The sequence below is a fragment of the Struthio camelus genome, chromosome 2 (genome assembly GCF_040807025.1).
Source record: "Struthio camelus isolate bStrCam1 chromosome 2, bStrCam1.hap1, whole genome shotgun sequence".
Lineage (NCBI taxonomy): Eukaryota > Metazoa > Chordata > Aves > Struthioniformes > Struthionidae > Struthio > Struthio camelus.
Window position 1 is genome coordinate 94,235,879 of NC_090943.1, and position 22,837 is coordinate 94,258,715.

Genomic DNA, 22,837 nt, shown 5'->3' on the forward strand with positions numbered 1-22,837 from the left:
GGCAGCTGGCAGCAAATCTCAGGCAACACGACGCTCCTTCCCGTGACTCAGCTCCCAGCAGGGCAACTGGCCCTCGGCACCCTGGCGGCCACGGCCCGCTCACTGCCTGGAGGGACCCTGCTGCTGCTGCTGCTCCCCGCCGGGCCACTGTTAAGAAATGGAGAAATAGCATCTGTATGCAATGCCATTTAGAGTATTTATTTTTATAGATCTAAATAACTTGGGACACAATAAATTTGAGGAGCAATAAAAAGAGGGGAAGGAAGGGAGCTTTTCTTCAGCACAGCTGTGTATCCCAAGGCTCAAATCATAACGCGCTTAAATTTTCCTTTCCTTCTGCCCTAGACAACAAAAAAATCATCAGGCTCTTAATCCAATTTAACTTGAAGTAATTTTAGCACATTTTTCCCTTCATCTTCATACGGTAACCAGCACATAGCCTGAGCACACTTCTACTACTCCCGTGATTTAAAACTGCAATTATCACTTAGAGCATCATACACAAAGAGGCCTAGCTCTAATACCCACCTTGTTCTAGATGACGAGCATTCAGTGGTTCTCTCCAAAGCCAGTGCCTCCGAGAACAAAATCTAATGATATTAGTGTCCTTACTTTTCATGAATTAATCCCATCCTTCAGCTACTAAAATGCTTCTCACATTTTAAGAAAACACTGCAGAAATAAAAATCCCAAACACATTTACGTGTAAAATAAGAGCTATTACTCAGAGCCAAAGCTTAACACTACCTTCCAGTCAGCTTGTGGCCTGGCAATAGGATTGGGTTGTTGCAAGAAATGAAACTCATGTTGTTCTCAAAAACACTTCACTATTATATGGAAATAACCCCTTGTAGACTCTACATAAGGATATGCAAGCATCCAAGTCTTCCTAGAAAGTGTCACTTTTCCTTTCACATGCACACACACAAGCGAAGGTCGCAGCAACAGCAATGCACCACGTACCTGTGCTCTTTCTCATAGGAAAATCCAGGGTTCGCAGATCCAAATGGAAGACACTGCTTTGTCAGACAAAGCCCACCACAAACCAATACTTGCTAAAGCCACTTGCTGTTCACTGTATTACCGCTAACGCTCAATGGTTCCCAATCAGTGCTGCAAAGCCCTACTCTGAATGCTGTGGGGAGGAAATAAAAGCGTGGCAGTAATGCCACCCCCACCCCCACCCCCCCCGAAAATAACATCATACAAACCTTTAAATTTCAGTCACAGCAGGGTCTTTGCAACTGGAAAGGGACAGACACTCCACTCCCCAGTCTGTCCTCAGTCCCTGCATCTTCCCCGTCTGCCCCTCTGCACCCTACAACTATTGTTTTAGGAAATTTGCTACTATAGGATTTAGTGTCCAAAGGGACAGGGCTTCACCACTACACTGAACGATCACTTGACAATGGCAGGACATTTTTCCTGGCATTTAATTCCATTCCCTTGTATGCACATACATCATTCCCAGGACCAAATTAAACCCTGCCCTGATCCTTGTTGAAACAGCTTTTTCTGACAGCAGGCTTAATTTCTTTCTACCTCCAACCCTGGGACGTTACAAGCACTACTTTGCCTGTCTCAGCTTTCAGGCAGACCATCCAACAAGTCAGTCAGCGCTCTTCCCAGCCTTGTTTTTCTATATGCTTCTCTTTCTGTGACGCAGGGGACAAAAACGCACCATCCCAGGCCAACTTGCAACAGAAGATCTTGTCTTTTTGGACCATTCTGTAAAGTCACTTCCTAGCCTAACTTCCACCAATCTCTTTTTCCTGCTGTTCCAGCTGATCTGTTAACCACTACATCGCTCACCCAGTTTGTTCACTTTACATATCTCAATATCGCCATTTGGGATATGTGCGTCCTCATGTCTCAATTTGCATTTCTCCAAAACTGAATCTTATTTCACTTCCATTCACTTTTCTAATCCTCCTTGGTCCTAACTCTGCAGCCACATAGGAATCCAACTCATCCCACTTACAAAACCAGCTGCAGGGATCTCTGGCACAACACCACACACAGGTGCTGCAATTTCAAGACTCAAGCCACTTTTGTTCTCAACAACTGTTACTTTAAAAAAAAAAAAAAAGAGAGAGAGAGAGAGAGAGAGAGAGAGGCAGGCACTTTCAGAAAACTGCTTCATCTCTTGGGTGTCTTCATGAGCCCAGCTCTGACTCTTTGCAACTTGGCAAAACCTGACCTTAACTGACCAAAATACCTTGCATGAGTCCTCCTTGCTAGTAGAAAACTGACCGTATTTAATGGAATTTGTAAAGTGTTTTTGTAACGGGAGTACAACAAACTTTTTCTTCTATTTCAGATTTTCAGGGCACAGAGGAAAGTGCCGAATGAAGAGAGCACTGATGAGAAACACCAGCAGTGTTTTATTCCTGTTACTGTAGAGAAGCCTTGAACTATTTGTAACAGACCAACAGCTTTCCTTTTGAAGCCATTTGCTTTGAATTTGCCTTTTGAACTGATGGGAGGAGGTGCCAGGAGAAGAGAAAAGAGAAAAGTTCAGCATGTACAAGAGCTTTAGCAATCTGCACTGTGCCATTGGAAGAAGCTTAAGCGTCTGCTGCTGCTCATATTGCCAGGAGTGCTGGAAGCGGGGTGAGGGAAGCAAGGTCTCCCACTCCCTCCTGACTTTTTTCACCCTCCCCTTCGCTCAAACTCTCAGATGTATTGAGTGCTCAGGGCACAAAGAACCGTCTTTGGAGCCTCATATTGTACTGCTGTAGGTCCCGAGAGCACAGGTCTGGGCAGAGACGGCAGGCAAGCACAGAGGTGCCCATGGTGCTGACCCCAGCACAGCACCCGGTAGGCCACGTGACTGCAGAAAGTCAAGCAGGTCCTTGAATCTGGAGCACATAACGCGGAAGGAAAGGACATGGGACTACGGGCAGAAAGATTATACATTTTGTTGGGATTGAAAAGAGGAGGGAGGAAGAACAGAAAATCTGTTTGCTCTCTGGAATCAAAATAAAATGGTTTTCAATCTATCTCTCAGCACGCTGGCAGGACTCTGACCTCGTTCTGACTGCACTCAAGCCTGTTTGACTGGAGACTACCAGGATATTTTCCTGATGTAGTAACACTCAAAATGGAGAAGAAACTAAAAATCTTCCAAGCACTAAAGAACACCGTTTTCATCCTTTCTACTCTAAAACAGCCAAATTCAGGAAGGGGAATCTGAGGTCCCCGTTATTTATTAGAACCATAAATGAAAAGGAGGAGAGAACAGACAACAGCTGTAAATGGTAAACCTTGCAGTTGTACCAAAATCCGGTTGATCTGGTCATGAAAATTGTTTACTGGCTACTCCCCCAATTCCTGCAAATGTGTATATACATCCTCTTGGATGTGTATGCAAAGTCTGAAAATGAGACTCCACAAAGGCTATTTTTTTTATTAACGGTCACTATAAAGGACAATAGTAAACAGATGATCAGTGCTTAAATAGTGAATTAGGAAATGAAAAGGTCGAAGCAAAACAATGAAGGAAGCAAAACTGCCCCAGAAAAAATCACGAGTGGCTGAAGCCTCAGAACCAATGACAATGATTTTTGCAGGACCATGGAAAAAACTACAGCCCTGAGTAGAAAGAAAGGGCATTGAAGAGGAAATAAATAATAATGCAATCACAGAAGTATAGTACACTGTTAGAATAGTTTGAGATAAGCATTTTGTAAGCACACTGAACAGTTTTGATTAACTTACTGCAATAGGAAAGGGGACGGCTTTATACAACATTAAGTAATAGTACAAACCACTTCTAAGTGGTGCTAATAATTCTGCATTTACCCAATGCCTTTCTGGCTCATGCTCAAGACCTTGATTTCTCCATTTGCCATGGTCCCAGTTCTACTTTTTAGTTCCTAATTATTCTCTTGAAAACCACTTTCTCTTTTTATAATTTAGTCCATCAAGAGCGTTTATAAAATGCTTTCTGTAATGAAAAACTGCTCGCTCAGTTGAGTCAGAAGATTTGAAGCCACAAATGCAATCTGCTCTCTTTACTAAATGCCTGCCCTCTCCCATATACCTATACACCTATAGCACTATCTTATATCAGCATCTGGAGGCTATGATGCCAACCGTTCTCTCTCTTCAGCAACTTTCCTGGTGTCAGTCCCTGATCCTGCACCATTGTGCTAGACAGTATCTACTTTATGTTTAGGCAGTTTTTTTAAAAAAATTTCTCTTGTAGGCCTCTCTCACTCCTCCTCCCATTTCTTTTATTTTGCTCTCATTCATGTAAGCGGTAGCAATGAGAAATAAAAGGGGAAAAATACAAGATCAATACTGCTATTGCCTGCATCCTCCACTTTTAATTTTCCTTCACCATTCTAGTATTTTTTACATCATTTTTTCAGTTAAATTTTCTTTCTCCTTTATTGAACTTCCACAAAGATGCATAGACATGTAAATAAAGTTGCTGTGGCGATCTTGAGTGCATCTAACATCTCCTTCAATGGAACTAAATTTATTCATTATTTTAAAAGTAAATGCATAGTCAGAGCCAGAATGGAAACATCCACAACTCTCACTAGTTTTTTCTAATTTAGGGTTTTGTTTTGCTCTAAACAGCAAAACTGCAAAGAAAATAACTTTTTTGAGACAAATGCCTGCTTGTAAAGCTGCAGTACAACTCATTAAACACTTCTGAATAGAAAAACATTGTTAGAATTTGCAATTCTTGGCTCCATGTGCTTGTGAGACAATAAATGCCACTTGTTTCTCCTCTGATGACTTGTGGTTCTTTAACAGAATAATCAGAATGGCCCCTGCAGTACTGTCAAAGGAGGAACCAAACTTTCTTTATCTTACTGTGTTGTAATCTGACTGGATGCAATACCGAAATTTTCCACATTCAGTCTTTTTAGGCCAAATTTCCCCAAGACAGGCTGATATGAACAGGAAAGCAGGCTAACTGACTGTGCCAGCTCTGTGTGAGTATGTGCGTGTCGAAATTTTGAGCCCTTTACCCAATGTCATCCAAACTCGACAGACAGAGGGGGAGCCGCGATGAGATTCCTCTCGAGCAGTCTGAAAACTGGCAGTCAGCTACAGGAGAGGCTTTGGAAGCAGCTCCCGAAGGGAATAGGCAGCTCTCCCCTGTTCTGCCTGTCCAACCCTGCAGCTTGAACAGAGCTCTAAGTTCGTATAAAGCACTAATTTCCAAGGTCTTCAGGAACTTTATCAGAGAACAGCATGGAAAATTCTAGCCCTTTGACTAGCATCAGTCCTGTTTGTTTAATTGTGGGGAACTTTCCATCCTTCAGTCACCAGCACACACTAGACTATCTTCTCTCCACAAAAGCTATTACTCAGCATGCATCTCCTGCTTGTCTTCATTGTTTCCATCTCTTTCCAACTTTTCCTTTGGTCTCTGCTCTCTCAGAGAACAGAGGAAACTGGAGGACTTATTAGTGATATTGCTACAAAAAGGAAGGAAAAGCAGAGGAAAAGGAGAGAAATGAGGGCAGAAGTAAAAGTTAAGAAATGAGGAACTTTATCCAGCAGAATAGAGATGGCAAAAAACCGGGAAGGTCATTCTCAGTAGCACTCCAACACACATACCTGAGGTTCCCTTCACTCCAGCTATTGCCCTGTCACAAGAAATACAACCCAATCAGCTGCAGTTGCCCTTCTCTGGATGCCTATTTCAGATGTTGAGCACATTTTCAGTAGGGGGCTTTCTGGGCAGCAGCAGATTGAAATACAGAGGTGAGACAATGGAGCCCATTCCAAAACGGACTCCCAAGGGTATTCTGCCTGCCACTGAAGCCACATGTCCCATTTGCATCTCTCCTGGCCTGTGGTCTCCCAGTTTGTCTACCAGGATGTCCTCCAGTTCTCATTTAAGCAAACAGCAGCGGCTGGGATGAAGAGGTTGTAGGGTTATTTGTCTGCGTTCTTTTTACAGAAGCAGGACAATGTCCAAGAAGTCTGGCAGGATGCATCGCTCAGATGCGGCCACACACTGTAACCTTGTTTTTCTTTTCTGTCAGTTTACATTTAGAAAATGCATTATTTGCTAAAGTAGAAATACACTTATCAGCTGCTATTTCCCATTCTGCTCTAATTCAGAGACACAGGTATGCTGCTGCTTTTCTTAGCCAAGTCTTGAGTCCCTTTCAGTGACCCTTGCTCCAACACTAGTAAACTCTGTGACGCTTGTATCACGGACATGGGCTCCACTCATACAACACAAGTGACAGAATTAGTGCAGTTTAAGAAGTTACCGCCTCCGACTACAATGTGGTAATTGTCCAAAAGGTCACTAAATAAAAGAGTTTAATTCTCTTTCCTCTCCCCATTATGCTTAAAGCCACAAAAATACTTGAAACTTGCCTATTTTACCTTGCCACTGAGGCCTGCTAAGAGCATGTCTGGCAGCTGCCATTATGGCCCAGCTGATGGGCAAAGGATCACCAGCTCAATTGCTTCCCACAGTGTAAACAACCACATGCACATCACTTCTGCACAGAGCCGTAAATAAGTCCCAGTGGGCATCAACCAGCCCCCATCTGGTAAATACCAATACAAGTTCATAAATTTAGTCTTAAAACTAGCCTGGCTGGGGCTGCTACATGCATACTTGAGTGCTTCCCAGACTTAGGTCTCTTCCTCTAATATCTTTTTAGTAAGAGAAGCAGGCAAAGGAAGGAAAGTTCAGAGGAAACATTTCCAACAATTCCTTCAACAGAAGGTAACATACTAGCAGAAGTCATTCTTACAGTGGGAACAGGCCAGTAACGCTTAGAGACCGTCAAGTCAACTCAGGATCACATAGTGGTAGAAAGCACACGTGGTACCTGCAACATGCACTGCTAAATGAAACTGCAAAATAACCTGAGAAAAGAAAGAGCATAAATGTTTTACTGCAGTGCACTGCAGTAAAACACCATAAGCTGTAAGCTGTATCTGCAGTCCCCAGATTCATCAGCGTCCAATGCCACACAAAATACTTCCCCCGGAGCAGAACCAGAGGATGGGACGTTTTGGGGAAAACTTGCAGGTGCAGCTGATAAGGAGATGGACGTCATTATAAGGAGATGGACGTCGTTGGACCCAATTCTGTTTGGCGGTAAGGGAACAAGAGGTTTTATACTGTTTTTTCTTGACTAAACACAGCACTCTTTCCCCAAGCGTTTTCAAATGAGAATTCTGCAGCTCTGTGTACTTAATGCTTCATGAGAAAACTGCTGTTTTGCAGCATAAAGCTTCTCTTTCCTTCCTTCCTCTTTTGCTACATAGCATATACAGGAAATTGAAAAACTAAAACTCAGATCCCAAGACAGTAGTTAAGGCAAAACACTATCTGGTAGCAGCTATCGTAATACTGCATTATGGCATTTTAAGTCTCAGACAAAAAAAAAAAAAAAAAAAAACAAAGGGAAGAGTTAAACCAGAGTTAAACCAGATCAAAAGCAGAGTCTAGCAGGTAAACTCTCTTTTGGGTATCACAAGTACACAACTTTCCAAGGCAGCATGTGCACGCAAAATATGTAAATATATTGACATATCAAATTGACAAATCCTGACCCACCTTGTGCCAAGGGGATTCCCCATCAGAAGATACCTTGAGCAAAGTAAATTTCTAAACATTCCCACAAAAACATTTCAGGCTGGAGAACTTCAGAAGCTAATGCCAGTATCGCCAAGGCAAAAAAGCAAAGGGAATAATGCCAGCAGACACAGGACATCATTGTTTTAGTTTAGGGTGTTTTCTTTGTTTTGTTTTGTCCAGAGCAAAAATTTTTCCAGCAAGTTTAACATCAAGGCAAAACAACAAAAGAGAAAACAGCTAAACTCAATGATCACAGCACTGAATTTGCATCAGTTCTACAGACTAATGAACTGAGGCAACACAGTGAATTCTTTCTCCCTTAAAAAGCTTCAAGAGTTCCCTTCGCAACTTGGCAACCTTAGTTTTATCACTGAAATATCTAGTGAATAGCATTGACGAGGTAATCTAGTTGAACACCCCCAACCGTGAGCACAAGATTAAAGTTTCCTACCATGTACTTGTTTACAGAGGGTTTCCCAGTCATGACTGTAAATTTCTTACATTTAAGGTTTTTTGAATTGTCAGTTACAAGCCTGTACACAAAAATAAACACTACTGTCACTTGTTAAATATACCAATACTGCATTACAAAAAAGTGGTGAGTTAATATGAGTTAGACTGACAGTTATTAGCCACAGACTTAAAATATTTTCTCTTTAGTACCATCTTCATTCCATTTCTAATTACTAGGGTAATACAGCTTGGATTGAATTCCAGTATTTATATTAATGTTGTATAGTATAATATTCTGCAAATCAATGTAAGACAATTTTACCACCGGGACACAGATTTCTAAAATTAGCAGTTTTACTCAGCCCTAGATGAATGAGCAAGTGCTATTAGCAAGACACAGCAGTAAGAAAGGAGTTCTTGGTGTGTTGACTAGTCACCTGTGCTGCTGTATGAACAGAAGCTTCCTGCAAACACCGTCCCAACAACCGCACAGTAGGCATTAACACTACAAGCTAATGAGCCTGTCTGATCAGACACATCAGGAGATGGTCTAGAAGATCAAGGCATAACTACAAACAAAACAAAATAAAAGCAGAACAAAAATCCACTAACATATCTATGCTTCTAAGACAGGAAGAAAAACAGAGGAAAAACATTTAGACAAACACTCAGAGGCCTTTCAAAACCTGTAAGATACAGGTGGTAAGTTAGAGTTACATGGCAATTGCTCTAGTCTATGCATAACTGCATGGAACAAGAGGAAATAAAGTTTTCTCAGAGACATCTGACAAAGATCATTATGCTGTGCTTTCAGCTCGGTATCTAAACGGAGGGACATGCGCATACGTTGCAGTCCCAGGCTCCCCAGCCATGGACTCCAGGTGAGGATGAGACTCAAGCATGCACCATAGGTGCTTCTCCTCTGCCTCCACTCCTTTCTGTTTCCACAGGAACGAGGTTTGGGCACATGGGTCGGAAGATAAGGATCTTGGCTGGTGTGTGTGCTGTGGCTCTGTCAAAATTCAGAGGACAGCGTGCCCAGTTCAGAGAGCACTGGAGTGAGCCATCTGTCAGTGTCTGGGCTGACATCAGGGACCGAGGGCAGATCAGTAATTAGCAAATAATCCGGAGCCAACAGCAGTAGTTTTAGAAGTTTATTTTACTGAAATGAGTTTCCATTTGTAATTGGACTCAGACAATTGGTTGATCTCAGTGGTGAAACTGAGGTCTCATTGCCTTCAGTAGTGCTACAGCCAACTAGTACAGGCCAAAGATCTACTTGGACAGCCACTCTATCTTGTGGTAAAACTTAGAAAGACGACATTGCCCTGCCTAGAAAAGTCTTCCCATGCTACATGAAGATTTACCCCTCCATACAACCTCGGTTCATTTAAGACAAACACTATACCTCATTCCTTCTGTAGACCTATTCTGGTAGTTGCGGTAGAGCTGAGGAACACCTAACATGGCCTCGGTGAACACCGCAAGGAAGCCCAGCGTTTCAACAAAGAGAGATGAGTCAAGCCAGAGGTAAGTGATGTAAGCGGTCACACCAGTGAAGGTCAGGACACACTGCACGTAGTCTGTAAACTTGCTCCAATGCCAAAAGTAGTTCAAGTCAAAATCTGCAACAGAATAGGAAAGGAGGAAGAATAAGATGTTTTTTCTCAACTTGGCTCATTAAATCTCACCCCAAGCTTACCAGGATAGAATTGATAACTGTGAAGCACGAGGGAGCTACTGTCAGTCCTGGAGGATGGAAGGGAAGTGGAAAGTCAAAGGACAGGATTAAAAAAAAATATATATATAAATATATATATATAGAATACTTGCTTTGGAAAACGTTTTTTCTGAGGGCATTCAATAAAGAAATAAGAAAATACAGATTTGCAAACTACCAATATACTTCCAAAGCTGACTTCAAGAGAAACCATTGACCTTGGGGTATCAAACATGGAGGTTACTCTAACAGAGTTAACACAGAAAGGCCTTAACAAAAAAAGCTCCGTAACATTCGATGTGCCCCAAGCACGTCAGCATAAGCGCTCACTCTTTTAGGATCATTACCTTTACCTTCAAACTGCCTCCATCTAGGCTGCTTGGAAGGTCACCTAAAGCCTGCAGCTCTGTCCCACCGGGGCAGCGCAGCTGCTGCAATGCAGGAGGCTTGGCTGAGGGAGGCACAAGACTGAGGAGACACCCCCCCCCCCCAGCACAACACCTCCCACAGACTTCACGAACCACTTCTCGCTTCAAGGGCGAGGTGCACGTCATTCTTGCCTTTGCCTGGAGAAACTGGCACAGGGTGCACACTTTTTTACTTCTATCATAACAAAACACCTTACCACAAAACCCAGCACCCTCTCTCAGGGGAGAATGAGAGAGAGAACAAGCTGAGAACGGCATTTGTTTGGCACGTTGACAGCATGCTTACGGAAGACGTGTAGCTGCCTTACAGAAAAATAATAATGTATATACAATAGCAATGGGCTTATAGCAAAACAACAACTTAATTTTCAAAAATGACAATTCTGAAATAACTTGTTGCTTCACTTGCTCACTTGGAGCTGCTGTGAGAGTCTTCCGCTCTTAAAAGCATTGGAAGCTGAAAATACCTACCTCAGACCAACTGGATTCTGTTAATCATCGAGACGACGAACCACTATTCTAACAGGAATATTTCAACCAGCCCAAACATACACAATGCACCCACAGGTCGCTAAGGAGATGTCTGTCACTGCCTCCTCATGGCAAGTACAGAGTGCTACAAAAAAGCTCTGCTGTTAATTCAGGCAACCAAAAGGTTGACCTCAATGGACTTGCACTAACAACAAATTCAATTAAATGGGAGACAAATCTGTACAGGTACTTAAGGTGCATAAGGCTCCATATAGATGCCAAACAGCTTCATTTTCTGCATCTTTTGATACTTCAATATCATTATCACTCTGGCCCTTGGACATTCTTTTCTCCCCAACTTCCTTAAAAATAAAAAATAAAAAAAAAAACAAAACGACTCTGCAAACCCAAGCCTCAAGACAACTTCTGTGTCCAACTATATCATTTTACTTTGCCACACAAGGAGGAAGACGAGAACAGCCACAAGCCACACCCAACCTGCAACATAATGCATTTTGTAGCATTATCACCCCCTCAGCTACCACCCAGAACTAAATTAAATAATCCGCAGCAAAGCCACTGTCAGTGCAATGTTGACCTTGAACAATTTAAGGCAGCGGCTCCTTGGCCTCAGAACTCACTGGCAGGGACACAAGACTAATTAACAGGTAGCGCCAGCATCCTGTTACAAGCATCACACGTGCATTTCTGGAGCTCTCTGAAAGCCTTCCTTTGTGGAGACGTAGGGAAAAAAAAAAGAACTAAGTAGAAAACGGAGAGCATAAGACAACCACAATCACAAATGCAGGAAGCACACTATTAATTTTCATTTTTCCCTGTGGCATTTTCTGGAGAGAAGGATAAGCAGAGTCAACAAGAACCCCTGACAGGGTGAGAAGGAATAAGAGACCCCCAAATTTCCCATCCCTTCCACTTCACCTGACCTACATCTGCATCACATAAAATGGCAGGAGGGGGGAACAAAGTAAATTCACCTTAATTCTTCCATGATGCCCTCAGGTTCAGGAGCAATACCAAGGAAACCATCTGACCCAGCATAACAGATTTGACACTATGCATCTGTTACATTAGCAACAGACACTGTTTGGGCTTTCAGTGGGGACAGAACTATAAACCTGAAGAAAAAAAAGTGGATGAAGAGAAAGAGAGAGAAAGTTGACCAAGTGACAGGCCATTTAAAAAAAATGGCCTCCGTTCTGGAAAAGGAGAGCTTCTAATGGCTTTTAAATAGGTACTTTTACCAAACTATCTCTTTTTAAAGTCGACTCCAAAATGTTCTCACACGGCCTTTAGCTCCTCTACAGACATGCTAAAGTACTGGGTTTCCACCCTTAAAAGGGCAAGAGCTTCTCCAAATTCAGACCTCCTGCATTCTGAATGTGCTGGCTGGAAAACCTGCATTTACCTTCCAGCAAGGGTCATTCAACTCAATACAGCGTTCAGCAGGTACTGACTCCCAGCAATACTTGCACACTAGCAACTAGCTGCAGGTAAGAACACATAAACCACACTCTTCCAGACAGTTCCAGCCCTAAAAATAAAACAAAAAACAACAAAAAAGTGACCCTCTCAGCTCTTGAGATAGCTAAAACAGTCCTTTCACCTCCAGTCTTAGACTCTGCAGGTTTAGTTCTGCTCTGTGCTTGCCGTGCTGCCTTGTGCACGCAGGCCCTTCGGACCATCACTTACTAACCCCCCCCCCCCAGCTCTCAAAGCTGCCCCACGTACATTGTGTTTCTCCTCCTGCATTCTCCATATACTCAAGGATCCTTTCTGTAATACCCATCACTATATACCAAATCTGTATTTTCTCAAAGTCATTTTCATAACAGAAACGAACAAACTAAACATATGTGGGAGCATGGAAGTTTTAGAAGTCCATGGAACTGGAAGAGTCACTCACTGCTCACATCGCTACCGAGAGGCATGCTACAAAACCCATGGACACTTCCTCACCCACGCAAACACTTACATGCACGATTACTACTGAAGTAACTTCCTACTGAAGTCAGCTCTTTACGTGCACACTTTAGTGCTGCTGTACTGAAGTCCGTTCCGATTCACATAAGCACTAGCACTCCTGAACCTAGTATTAGGCAGACAAGAAATCTGGTAATGATGATAATTTACTCATCAGCTTTTGTCTGAAAGTCTTGAGTATTATTTCTATTATAACAACATATATAGATGTGAAAACTATCATGTGAAACAGGACTTCAGCTGAAGCAGGGGAGTAAGTTACTACGAGAGGAAGGAGACCGAGATTCTCTTTCCGGCTCTCAGCCTCCTGCTCAAAACTATGATGATGGTATACGGAGTCTCCATTTCACTACATTAGGTTATGAGTAACTTCTAATTTCTGTTACAGTTTGCTTCATAATGTTTTACTGAAATAAAAAGAGACAAAAACAAGTACAGCCTTCATAGCAGCCTTACAGAAAAACATCTGAATTATCTTAAAAACAACTCAATATGTAATGAGTAATTGATCTATTTAATAGACGTATTTTCCAAATGCAGAAGTCTATATTTTTAGTATACTACCTATCATCAGATTCCGCATTATCAGCTACTCTCAGCAACAAGTAAAAGAATGACTGAACTTAAAAATAATAATAATAATATTATCCAACTGGAGAGTTGGGCGGAGGGGAACCTCCTGAAGTTCCACAAAGGCAAGCGCAGGGTCCTGCACCGAGGGAAGAATAACCCCAGGCACCAACACAGGCTGGGGGTTGACCTGCTGGAAAGCAGCTCTGCGGAGAAGGACTCGGGAGTGCTGGCGGACAACAAGTTGACCATGAGCCAGCAACGTGCCTTTGTAACCACGAAGGCCAACGATAATCCTGGCTTGCATTAGGAAGAGCGCTGCCAGCGGGTCGAGGGAGGTGATCCTCCCCCTCTACTCAGCCCTGGGGAGGTCACCCCCAGAGTACTCTGTCCAGTTCTGGGCTCCCCAGTACAAGGGAGACGTGGAGCTACTGCAGCGAGTCCGGCCAACGGCTACTAACATGATTAAAGGACTGCAGCACCTCTCCTGTGAGGAAAGGCTGAGACAGTTGGGACTGTTCAGCCTGGAGAACACAAGACTGAGGGGGCGTCTGATCAGTGTGTGTAAGTATCTGAAGGGAGGGTGTCCAGAGGATGGGGCCAGATTCTTCTCCGTGGTGCCCAGCGATAGGACGAGAGGCAATGGGCACAAACCAAAACACAGGCAGTTCTGTCTGAACACGAGGAAAAACTTCTTTACTCTGAGGGTGCCTGAGCACCGGAACAAGTTGCCCTAGAGAGGTGGTGGAGTCTCCTTCCCTGGAGATATTCAAAACCCGCCTGGATGTGATCCTCGGAAATATGTTCTAGCGGACCCTGCTTGAGCAGGGGGGTTGGACGAGATGATCTCTAGAGGTCCCTTCCAACCTCAACCATTCTGAGATTCTGTAATAGACAGACAGACGATGGCGCATCTATCCTTTCACATGGATCATAGTTTATCAAGCCCTTATTTGTACTGCTGAACTGATCTGCTGCATAATCATTTGTTTTTAGCCATAGCTCTGAAGCTCATCTCTGACAAATGGCTTCAAAAATTCAGAGGAGAAAAAAAAACACACACACACACACACCCATCGCTTCAAGGTTTGAAAACACAAAAGGGTGACTCGTTTTTCCATGTGGCTCCCTTCTCAAGGGGGTCCAAACATATTAGTTCTAGAATAGTAGCTGTATACTTTCAAAGAAACAAATGCTGGTTGGACTGAGTACTGCAAGAGGCATATGCAAGGAAAAAAACTTTTAAATGCCTAAAGATAAAAGGGAATCACCCCTTAAAAAACAAAACAAACAACAAAAACAAAACAAGGCAGGCACATGAAAAAAAAGGAACAAAGCAAAAGCCACACAGGCAGACCAGTCTCATTGCTAGCACAGGGAAGAGGCAGACAGCTCCAACAACTGCCCCCAGGAGATACCCTGAAGATACTAATCAAAACCATGGGCTATTTCATCTGAGATACAGAACGGAACAGAAGTTATAAAAATCACTGCAAACATTATCCACATCCGGAGAAAATCATAGGGAAAAAACAAACACGATACTGGTATTTCTGCCCCTTCTGCAAGTCACCCCCTGCCCTTTTTTAAGGGCAAAATAAGAAAATCCCACTGTACCCCAATATATTTCCAGCAAACATCTCAAAACGTGTCCAAGGTAAATATAAAAACACATTTTTCTTTTCTCTGAAACGGGGAGGCATCGCTTGCACAGTTCACTCTATTCACTAGCTCCCCATCCTGTCCAGAGAGGAATTCACGACACAGGTTTGTAGCCATACTCACTTGATGCAGTGCAAACGGTAACTCCCAGTCACTAATGTCCTGAATTGATCTGAACTGGCATTACTGCAGTGAAAGGTATAGATATATATCCTATTACCATGCCCGAACTATTTAATCCACTCAACAAGCTACATTTTAAACATGTTAATCCATTGACAGATGAGAGATTTATCATGGAAAATCCTATTGCTGGGGGAAGGGCCAGCTCAGTAGGTCCTTTGTGCACTGATTGGAGAAAAGTCTACACAGCTTGTGGGTGAAGAAAGATGAGATTAAAAGGCCTCCTCTTGGGAGACATATTGGATGTCAGATATGAAAAATGTAAAGCAGGCAGAGACAGCATTGCAAATAACCCTAATTAGCACTAGCCAAGCCAAAATGCAAGTAGAAAATTCAAGATTCTGGTGAGGAATAAATGCCATGTGACACAAAGCAGATTCCACAGTGTCAACTTTCACTTCAGGATATCACAAAGCTCCAAACAGTAACATTATTTTTAGCCAAGAAGCATTTTCCAATAGGCCAACTATCATGTTAGTTCCTTCTGGGAAAATGAAGCAAAGACTTTGACATCCTAAAAATGATTTATTATATCTCTCAATTTCTCTTGCTAGTTGCATCTCATTTTGTACCTTGACCTTTCTAATTCTGTTCCTACATCTTTGCACTACGTTTACTTATACTCGCCTTTAGTCATTGACCCAGTTTCCATTTTTCGTTTGTTTCCTTCTTGCATTTGAGGCCAAGGAAGAGCTTGCAGTTTAACTAAGCTCCTTACGTTCCCTGTCTTTTCTCTACAAGGTGGGACAGTTTGCATTTGAGCCCTTTGTATACTTCATCAAGGATACGAATCTTTCCTTCTCATGAAGGCTGCTTTTAAGTCTACTCTTATTATTCTGCTGCGCTCTCTTCCTCCCTTTCTTATAAACATCATCAACTCATAACCATTCACCCAAATTGCCTCCCATAATCAAACCCTAAAGTCTAGTTGCTTCCTTGACCTTCTCTATCAAAACACTGATCACTAATTCATTATGAGAGCATGCTGGACACACTCTATTCCCGAGTGCCTTCCTAAACAGATGTCTGGGTAGTTAATTCTCCTCCCCTCATTACAGCTAAGTCAGGCGCTTTGGGACACTGCAGTCCTGTTCAAAGAACCTGTTTGGCATCACTCAGCCCTGGAGCACGGTGCCTGCTTATCCTACCCAGCTGCTCCTGTCACAGCTGCACTTCTGCTCCTGCAATGATCAAAGGATCGCAGCCTCAGCAGTCAGATGCCCAGCACCTACCTGCACAACATGGGGATCCAAAACCCAAGCGCTTAGGCACAGTGAAACTCCCTGATAACGGTAATTCAACTGACCTGGAACAGTTACAAAATGCAGTCATGCCTACAGGTTACTTCAGGTCCACGATCCATTGCCTGCTTTCTGTAAAACTCACATGCAATTCAAGGACGTAGGAGCTGGAATCTACAACCACATGTCCTGTCTGTACGTCTTAACTAGGAGCTACAGTGAGGCAGGCTCCCTCTCACCCTTGCTCATCTCAAATAACTTGTGGGCTCTGCTGTACAAGGGGTTCAGCTCCGAGCAGCATGCAAGCATGACGCTCCTCCTCATCCTGGCCTGCCACAAGGGCAACTCTTCGGACAGTTGCAAGATGCACATCTGTATCCCCAGGCTGAAAAAAGAAGGGAACTCGAATCTCTCGCATCTTGACTGAACGCTCTAAGCTACACAACAGGCACTGCACTCAGCAGTAGCATATTAAAATAAAGTGAAACCACCCCTTCCCCCGCAAATCTTTTGTCACATCCACTGAAAAGAATTTTTAAGGCAGGAGCAGGACCCAGGCTTTGGTTTCTGAACAGGCAGAGGATGCCTGCAGTCTTCCAGCGGTGACAAATCCCTCTGTGTCTCAGGCATTATCTATCTCCCTCACAATCCTGATTTTGGATGCCTCATGTCAAGATAGCAGAAGGATTAGAGACAAACATGCTGGCTAGCATTTCCCACCTTGCTTATTCTAAACAGCTCTCTAGCTAGTAGGTAGTTTTTTTCAGATCCTCCATGCTGAAATTTGTGTACCCCTACCAATAGGGCACCAAAGAAATAACTGGGGCTACAAGAGGTGGAAGGCTCCACATAACTGTTACTGCGTGATCCATAACTTCTTTTCTTGTACTCATCAACTATAATACATCCAGCTAAGCACTTTTCTTTCCTTTCAGAAAGAAGAGAGCAGGCAGCATTAGAGAGAGAGAGAGAGAGAGAGAGAGAAAGATCTGATACATTTACATTTTCTTTCTTTCTTTCTTAAGAAGTGATAGAAACCAGCAACATGCTGTGTGAAGCCAATATTTCTTTTACACTTGCTAGGATTGAAGAAGGACTCAAGAGGAAATGAGAGCTTAGCACCAAAAACTGATCCAAACAACAATTAAGAACCCTTCACCTTCCAGAGACTCTCTGCAGATGCTACTTTCGCTGTTTTCTGGCTCTTCCTTCAGGCCTGTGACCTAGGAATTTCTGTACCTCTGCATATTTAAGTATCTGCATCCTCAGCATTTCTCCATTTTTCTTAATCTTATAACATTGCTGTCCTAGAGGCAATTTTATTTGGCCTTCATCTCAGGTAGGATGCAAATACCATCACTTCTCTCTCTCTCTCTCTAACACTTCTAGGATGCAAGGCAAAGTATTCCAGAGGGTCTTGAACCATCAGAAAATATCAACGTTAATCTGCACAAAGCAAGTAACTGTCATCTAACCAAATCCATTTTTAAGTTCCTTTGGCCCACACAGTTCCTTTCTCATCCAGTTTAACCACTTTGGCCATATCTAGATTCATGTCAGACTACCAACAACGCCAACTCTTAGTATTTGACTTTTCTTAATGTCCCAGCACAAAGTCCTTGGGTTAACAAAAGTAATCAACAGTTTTTCATGTGAGGGGGAAAAAGCCTTAACTGTGTGGAAAAAGCCTGAAAACTTGACCCAAGTAAACCTTAAAGACTCAACACCTCAAACTCTAACACAAAGACACTTTGTTTTTAAAACTTCTCTGGAGATTTTGGTTACTCGGTGGAGGAACGCTGTGCACCAGTTTAGCAGCTATAGTTTGATGAAACCTTCTCTACATCAACATTACTTCCGTCTCCCTTATTCATCACATCTACTCTGAAGGCAACCACTTGGCTTGTTTCCTCTTTGCCTCATTTCCTGTGGTGCCACTAGCTTTTATACTCTCTTATGCTGGCTCTCTGTTTTGTCACACCACATTCATGTTTCTTCCCCCACCATCACAGGCTTATTCCCCACTCTTCTGCCTCCTACTCAACAAAATTATACATGAATAGGATGAAACCTGCCTCTTTTTTATTCCAGCACCATCCCCATGTCAGAGCTTCTCATGTGTCTTCCATACTGTCCCCCAGCACAACGTATCTCCAGCTATCAACAACCGCCCTGCCCCCTCATCTAGTTCCTGTAAGATCCACTCTGTCACCTCCCCAATGGAAATTAGTAATTGCAAAGTTAAGGGACAAGGAGGATTCGTATATTAGTTACAACTATTTAAAACACACACACACACACACACACAGGTATATACCAAAGCCAAACAAACCACGGTCTATTTCATAAACGCACTATTAATTTGCTACTTTGATGATTTTAAGGCCTTTGGTTTAAGGGAAGCCTTTTGAATTCCACTTAGCACAGTGATGTTGGAGATAAACAAGTAACAGTAATAACTATATTGACCATTTTGTCAGCCCTAAAGAATGCCAATTAAAAAGTTACACTTGGTCTGAAAGTTTTACCCCTGCTGCTAACAATATACAAGACAACTAAAAATGAAAACCTAAAACAAAATATTCTTTTCCTGGGCACCTCCTGTGCAGCTGACAGCCTCTGCTGCACTGTCAGCAGCATAATTTCTTTGTATTTAGCTGAAGTTTATGAGAGCATCAAAGTACAAAGAAAAAGAAGCCATTTCAGAGAAAGCTGCAGTTATATAAACCCACAGAACTAAGCTGAAAGAACTCAGAAGTACCTACTTTTAATTCATCTTTGACATTTTACATTGTCTTACAAAGGGACGCAGAATTGTTTCCATGACTTGCCGCACCGTTACCAAAGACCAGCCTCTGCCAAAATTTGAATTTTTGAGTGTGTGTATTTGTATATACACATACATATGGTTGCACAAACATACATACCTCTTCCCTACACTACTACTAATGTTATAAATGTTGACAAGAAAGCAAAATTACAGAAGTAGGCAGGGAAAAAACAAAGTTTTTTTGTTCTAATACAAAGAGCTTGTTCAGTATTATATTTGTGAACGTGGCTCTACTGGTTGGCCTCAGAGGCTGCCAGAGAGCACGGACTAAGCTGGGAAATCCAGCTCTTCCAAAGCAAGACCATTTCTGGGGGTTCCCCAAATGGCAGGTGCTTTCAAGGCAATCTTGCAGGGGGTGCACTTGCAACCCCCTACCAGTTTATCCTCGTGCAGCACATGCATTCTAAACTCAGCTTTGTTTTCTTCCCAAATCCAGTTGGGGGAGAACACCAAGTTCAAACTCCTAGAGCAGGCTAGTAAGATCAGGAGAGAGAAAGATAAGCACCTCCGCAGATACATACTCATAAAGCTTCTAGGATAATGCACTTAACTTTAGCCTCAATATACTTAAACCAATGTAGTTAAAGAACTGTAACGCCTCTGTGGAAATTAGCCCTCTCAGTAACATCACTACTTTCATTATGTATTGCGTTATGGCTACTTTTGCCTCTTCAGAGCAGAAACAGGCTCTCCTCTTTCTCCTCCAATGCATTTCTCATTCTCCATAGTCAATATCTCCATCAGAATATCTCAACAGCTAGAAAAGGCAGCTAATAGCTGACTACAAGACTGAGAAAGGACAGCAGTCCAATAATTAGGCAGATAATGGGGAGAGGAAAGTCACCGAAATGTGGTGTCTGTGACTCAAAGGAATTAGTGCTACAGGAAACAAGCTGGAAAACAAACTGTGTATTTGAAAGCTTGAATGAAAGAGGCATAGAAAGCTTTAGAAACCACTTGAGACATATACAACAGTGACTTCAGGAGGAAAATCTCTCAAGGAGCCACATGGGCCTAAGAGACACAGGAAGCCCAGGAACACTACAGCAGAAACAGTTTCAACAAAGGCGGGTGGTGAACACTTGTACTACACACTTCTCAGATGCTCCTCACTTCCTACGTGAAGACCTCCTTGTCCTCAAACAAGTCAAGCAAAAACAAACAAAATATCCCCCAGCTCTTCACCTGCAAGAACAGTTCTGAGCGAGACCTTCACTCCCAACAATAACGATGGAAGCAGATTAGAGCCGAGCTCGGTCTTCTTTGGCTAGATATGCATTGCTGCGCTAACAAGAGGAAGAGACTTATTTTTTTGACAACAAGCTAAGCAGGGATGATGTGAACGTCACAGCAAGAAGAACGTGTAGTACCAAGTTACTGTTTCTATAATCATTTTAACAATATCTTACATTATCCTCTGCACGGTTTATCTAAGCTATCACCCACAAGCCCATCAGGCAGTACACAAAGGACTCCAGACAAAAGACTGTTTGTTCTGCAATGGAATCAATTAAGTACAGGCAACCTTGGCTCTGAATTCTCTTAGTTTGGAGTTATAAACTATGAAAATAGTTTAATTTGAATACTACTGAAACTTATCATTTGAAGTCTTAGTCTCTAAAGGTATTGAGACTATTATAATATTAGGGAAAAAAATGCACTTAGAATACTCTCTTTCATTCGAGGACTGCAGTTAGACTTAAAGAGATGAACAAAAATTATTCTGAATGTTACAAAGCCAAGACTGCATTAGCCCAGATGCAGGCTGCCCCAGACACCACATTGCCTGGCAGTACAAAGGTTGCATGCATAGTACAGCAAGTTACTCCCAGGAATTTTGGCAGTAACTTTCAACTATTACTACTCCTTTTGAACTGCAGATCTCTTGGAAAAGTGCTGAATAGCCATTAACTTGCATAAAAGAGAAACGGTCTCTGAGCTTGACATACCTGAGTCCCTGCCTCTTGTATTGTAAGGATATCACAGAAAGAAAGCATTTGTGGGTTTTTTTTCCAGATACTGAAGCCAAGCATGCGGGCATGCATAAGTATGTACACAAGACAAAGCTAAACAGTCTTCCTAAAAATATAAACTCCTCTCTTCACTCCTGGTTTTTCTTTCTGAAAGTTTAATCCTTGTTTCCTAGGTAACACACCACCAGCCAAGACAAATTCTGGCCCCCAAACTGGCCATGCTAATTTAGTATCCAAAAAGAATAATGCTCTGTGCAGCCGCCTCCTTTGCTAAAATTATGTCAAGTAGCCTGCTCAACATCTCTTGGCGATTGCCTAAGTTAACCTCAGAATGACTCCTTTTCAGTATCAATAGTTTAACACTTCAAAAATCATAAGCATGTAGAAAATTAGCAAAAGAATCTTCGTCTTTTTGGCTTGCCTCGAGCCCCTGCTCCAGCCCTTGTCTCACATGTGACAATGCTAGCCGTGTTTTCTTTAATTATTTGAATGGTGTTACAGATACAAATATCTCAAGCTGACTGCACAAGCTACTCAATCCACAGAGCTTACTTTTAAATATCAGCTGTAGTTAGGAGTAGGGCAGGCTGGAGAACAAGAATTCTATTTTGAAAAAAGAAATCGGTATTTCTAAATTTTTGTTCTATACTGGAACAAAAGCAAGACTTTTTAAAGTCAGGGGCAGGGGAGGAGGAGGAGAGAGACAGACAGATGGGATTTGGGAAACAGGTTCAAATTTTTACCCTGTCCGATTTGAGACAAGGACTTTCAGCCTAGATTTTCCTCTGTCCTAAGTAGGCACTCAGTCATTAGGCTGTTACCCGTTCAGGTCAGGAGGCCCCTCCTCTCACTGTAAAACCTGTCTTTTCTAGGTGAACAAATTTGATCAAACAAATTCACTGAAACCAATTTGCATGAACACGTCAGCATTCACCACTGACAACCTTTTTCCCCAACAATCAATGCACAAATTCCCAGCTAGTACTATCTGGAAGACTTCAACTAGCAATTTCTCAGTAGTTAGCATTAACATTGTGTAAGCGTATGGGCATTTGTAAAGGCGACTATGGAAACACATCTATTTAGAAAAAAGAAAATTGTTTTCCAGGTAGATAAAGCTGGAAATAAATTCACTCCCCCTATGGCTTTCTAGGGAAAGGAGAAAAGGAACTTTCAGGTAGCCAAAGGTTTCCCAGTATCTACATAGCATTAGCAAGGAGATGGAGAGATATGGTCTCATCCACCATTCCAGAGGGAATAACTGAAAGACAGGGAGTGATATATCAGAGCCATGAGTTTAGGAGAAGAAAGTTGTACTAGTAAAAAAAAAAAAAAAAAATTCAAATTACAAAGAGTAAAATATAAAAAGTCTGCAGCATTCGCTTACAAAAGTTATTCTATATATGCAGGCATTTCCGTAGATCTAAATTACTGCCTACAATGACCAAACAGGAGGCATTTCCACACAAATGACTTCACTGCATTAGCAGGAAGAATTTTTAGGGCTGGAAGCCAGGGCAGAGTTTCACTTGAGTGCTTGCAAACTGCCTTACTGATTACACCACTTGTAACTGGAGGAGCCAACTGCAACAGAGCTACCCTAAAACAGAATTTCCTCTTCAACTTCCCAGCTGCTTAGTTTGACCACAGACAGATTCCTGCTTTGACATGACTGGTAGTTGTTATGCAAGACACACTTCTGAAGACCACTGAGTCTCTGAACATCTTG

At 42.4% G+C, this 22,837-nt stretch overlaps 1 protein-coding gene across 8 annotated transcripts in view; it reads right to left on the minus strand.

Moving 5' to 3' along the window:
• Positions 1–22,837, minus strand: part of SLC66A2 (solute carrier family 66 member 2) — a 67,335-nt gene that overhangs the window by 11,631 nt on the left and 32,867 nt on the right. For all 8 annotated transcript variants that reach the window (XR_011139021.1, XR_011139019.1, XR_011139020.1 and 5 more), the window contains one exon: positions 9,438–9,654. Coding sequence is in view for 4 of the 8 variants with exons in the window: in XM_068931618.1 (XP_068787719.1) it covers positions 9,438–9,654 (217 nt within the window). In the remaining 4 variants the exon portion in view is untranslated. The remainder of the gene's footprint in view (positions 1–9,437; positions 9,655–22,837) is intronic.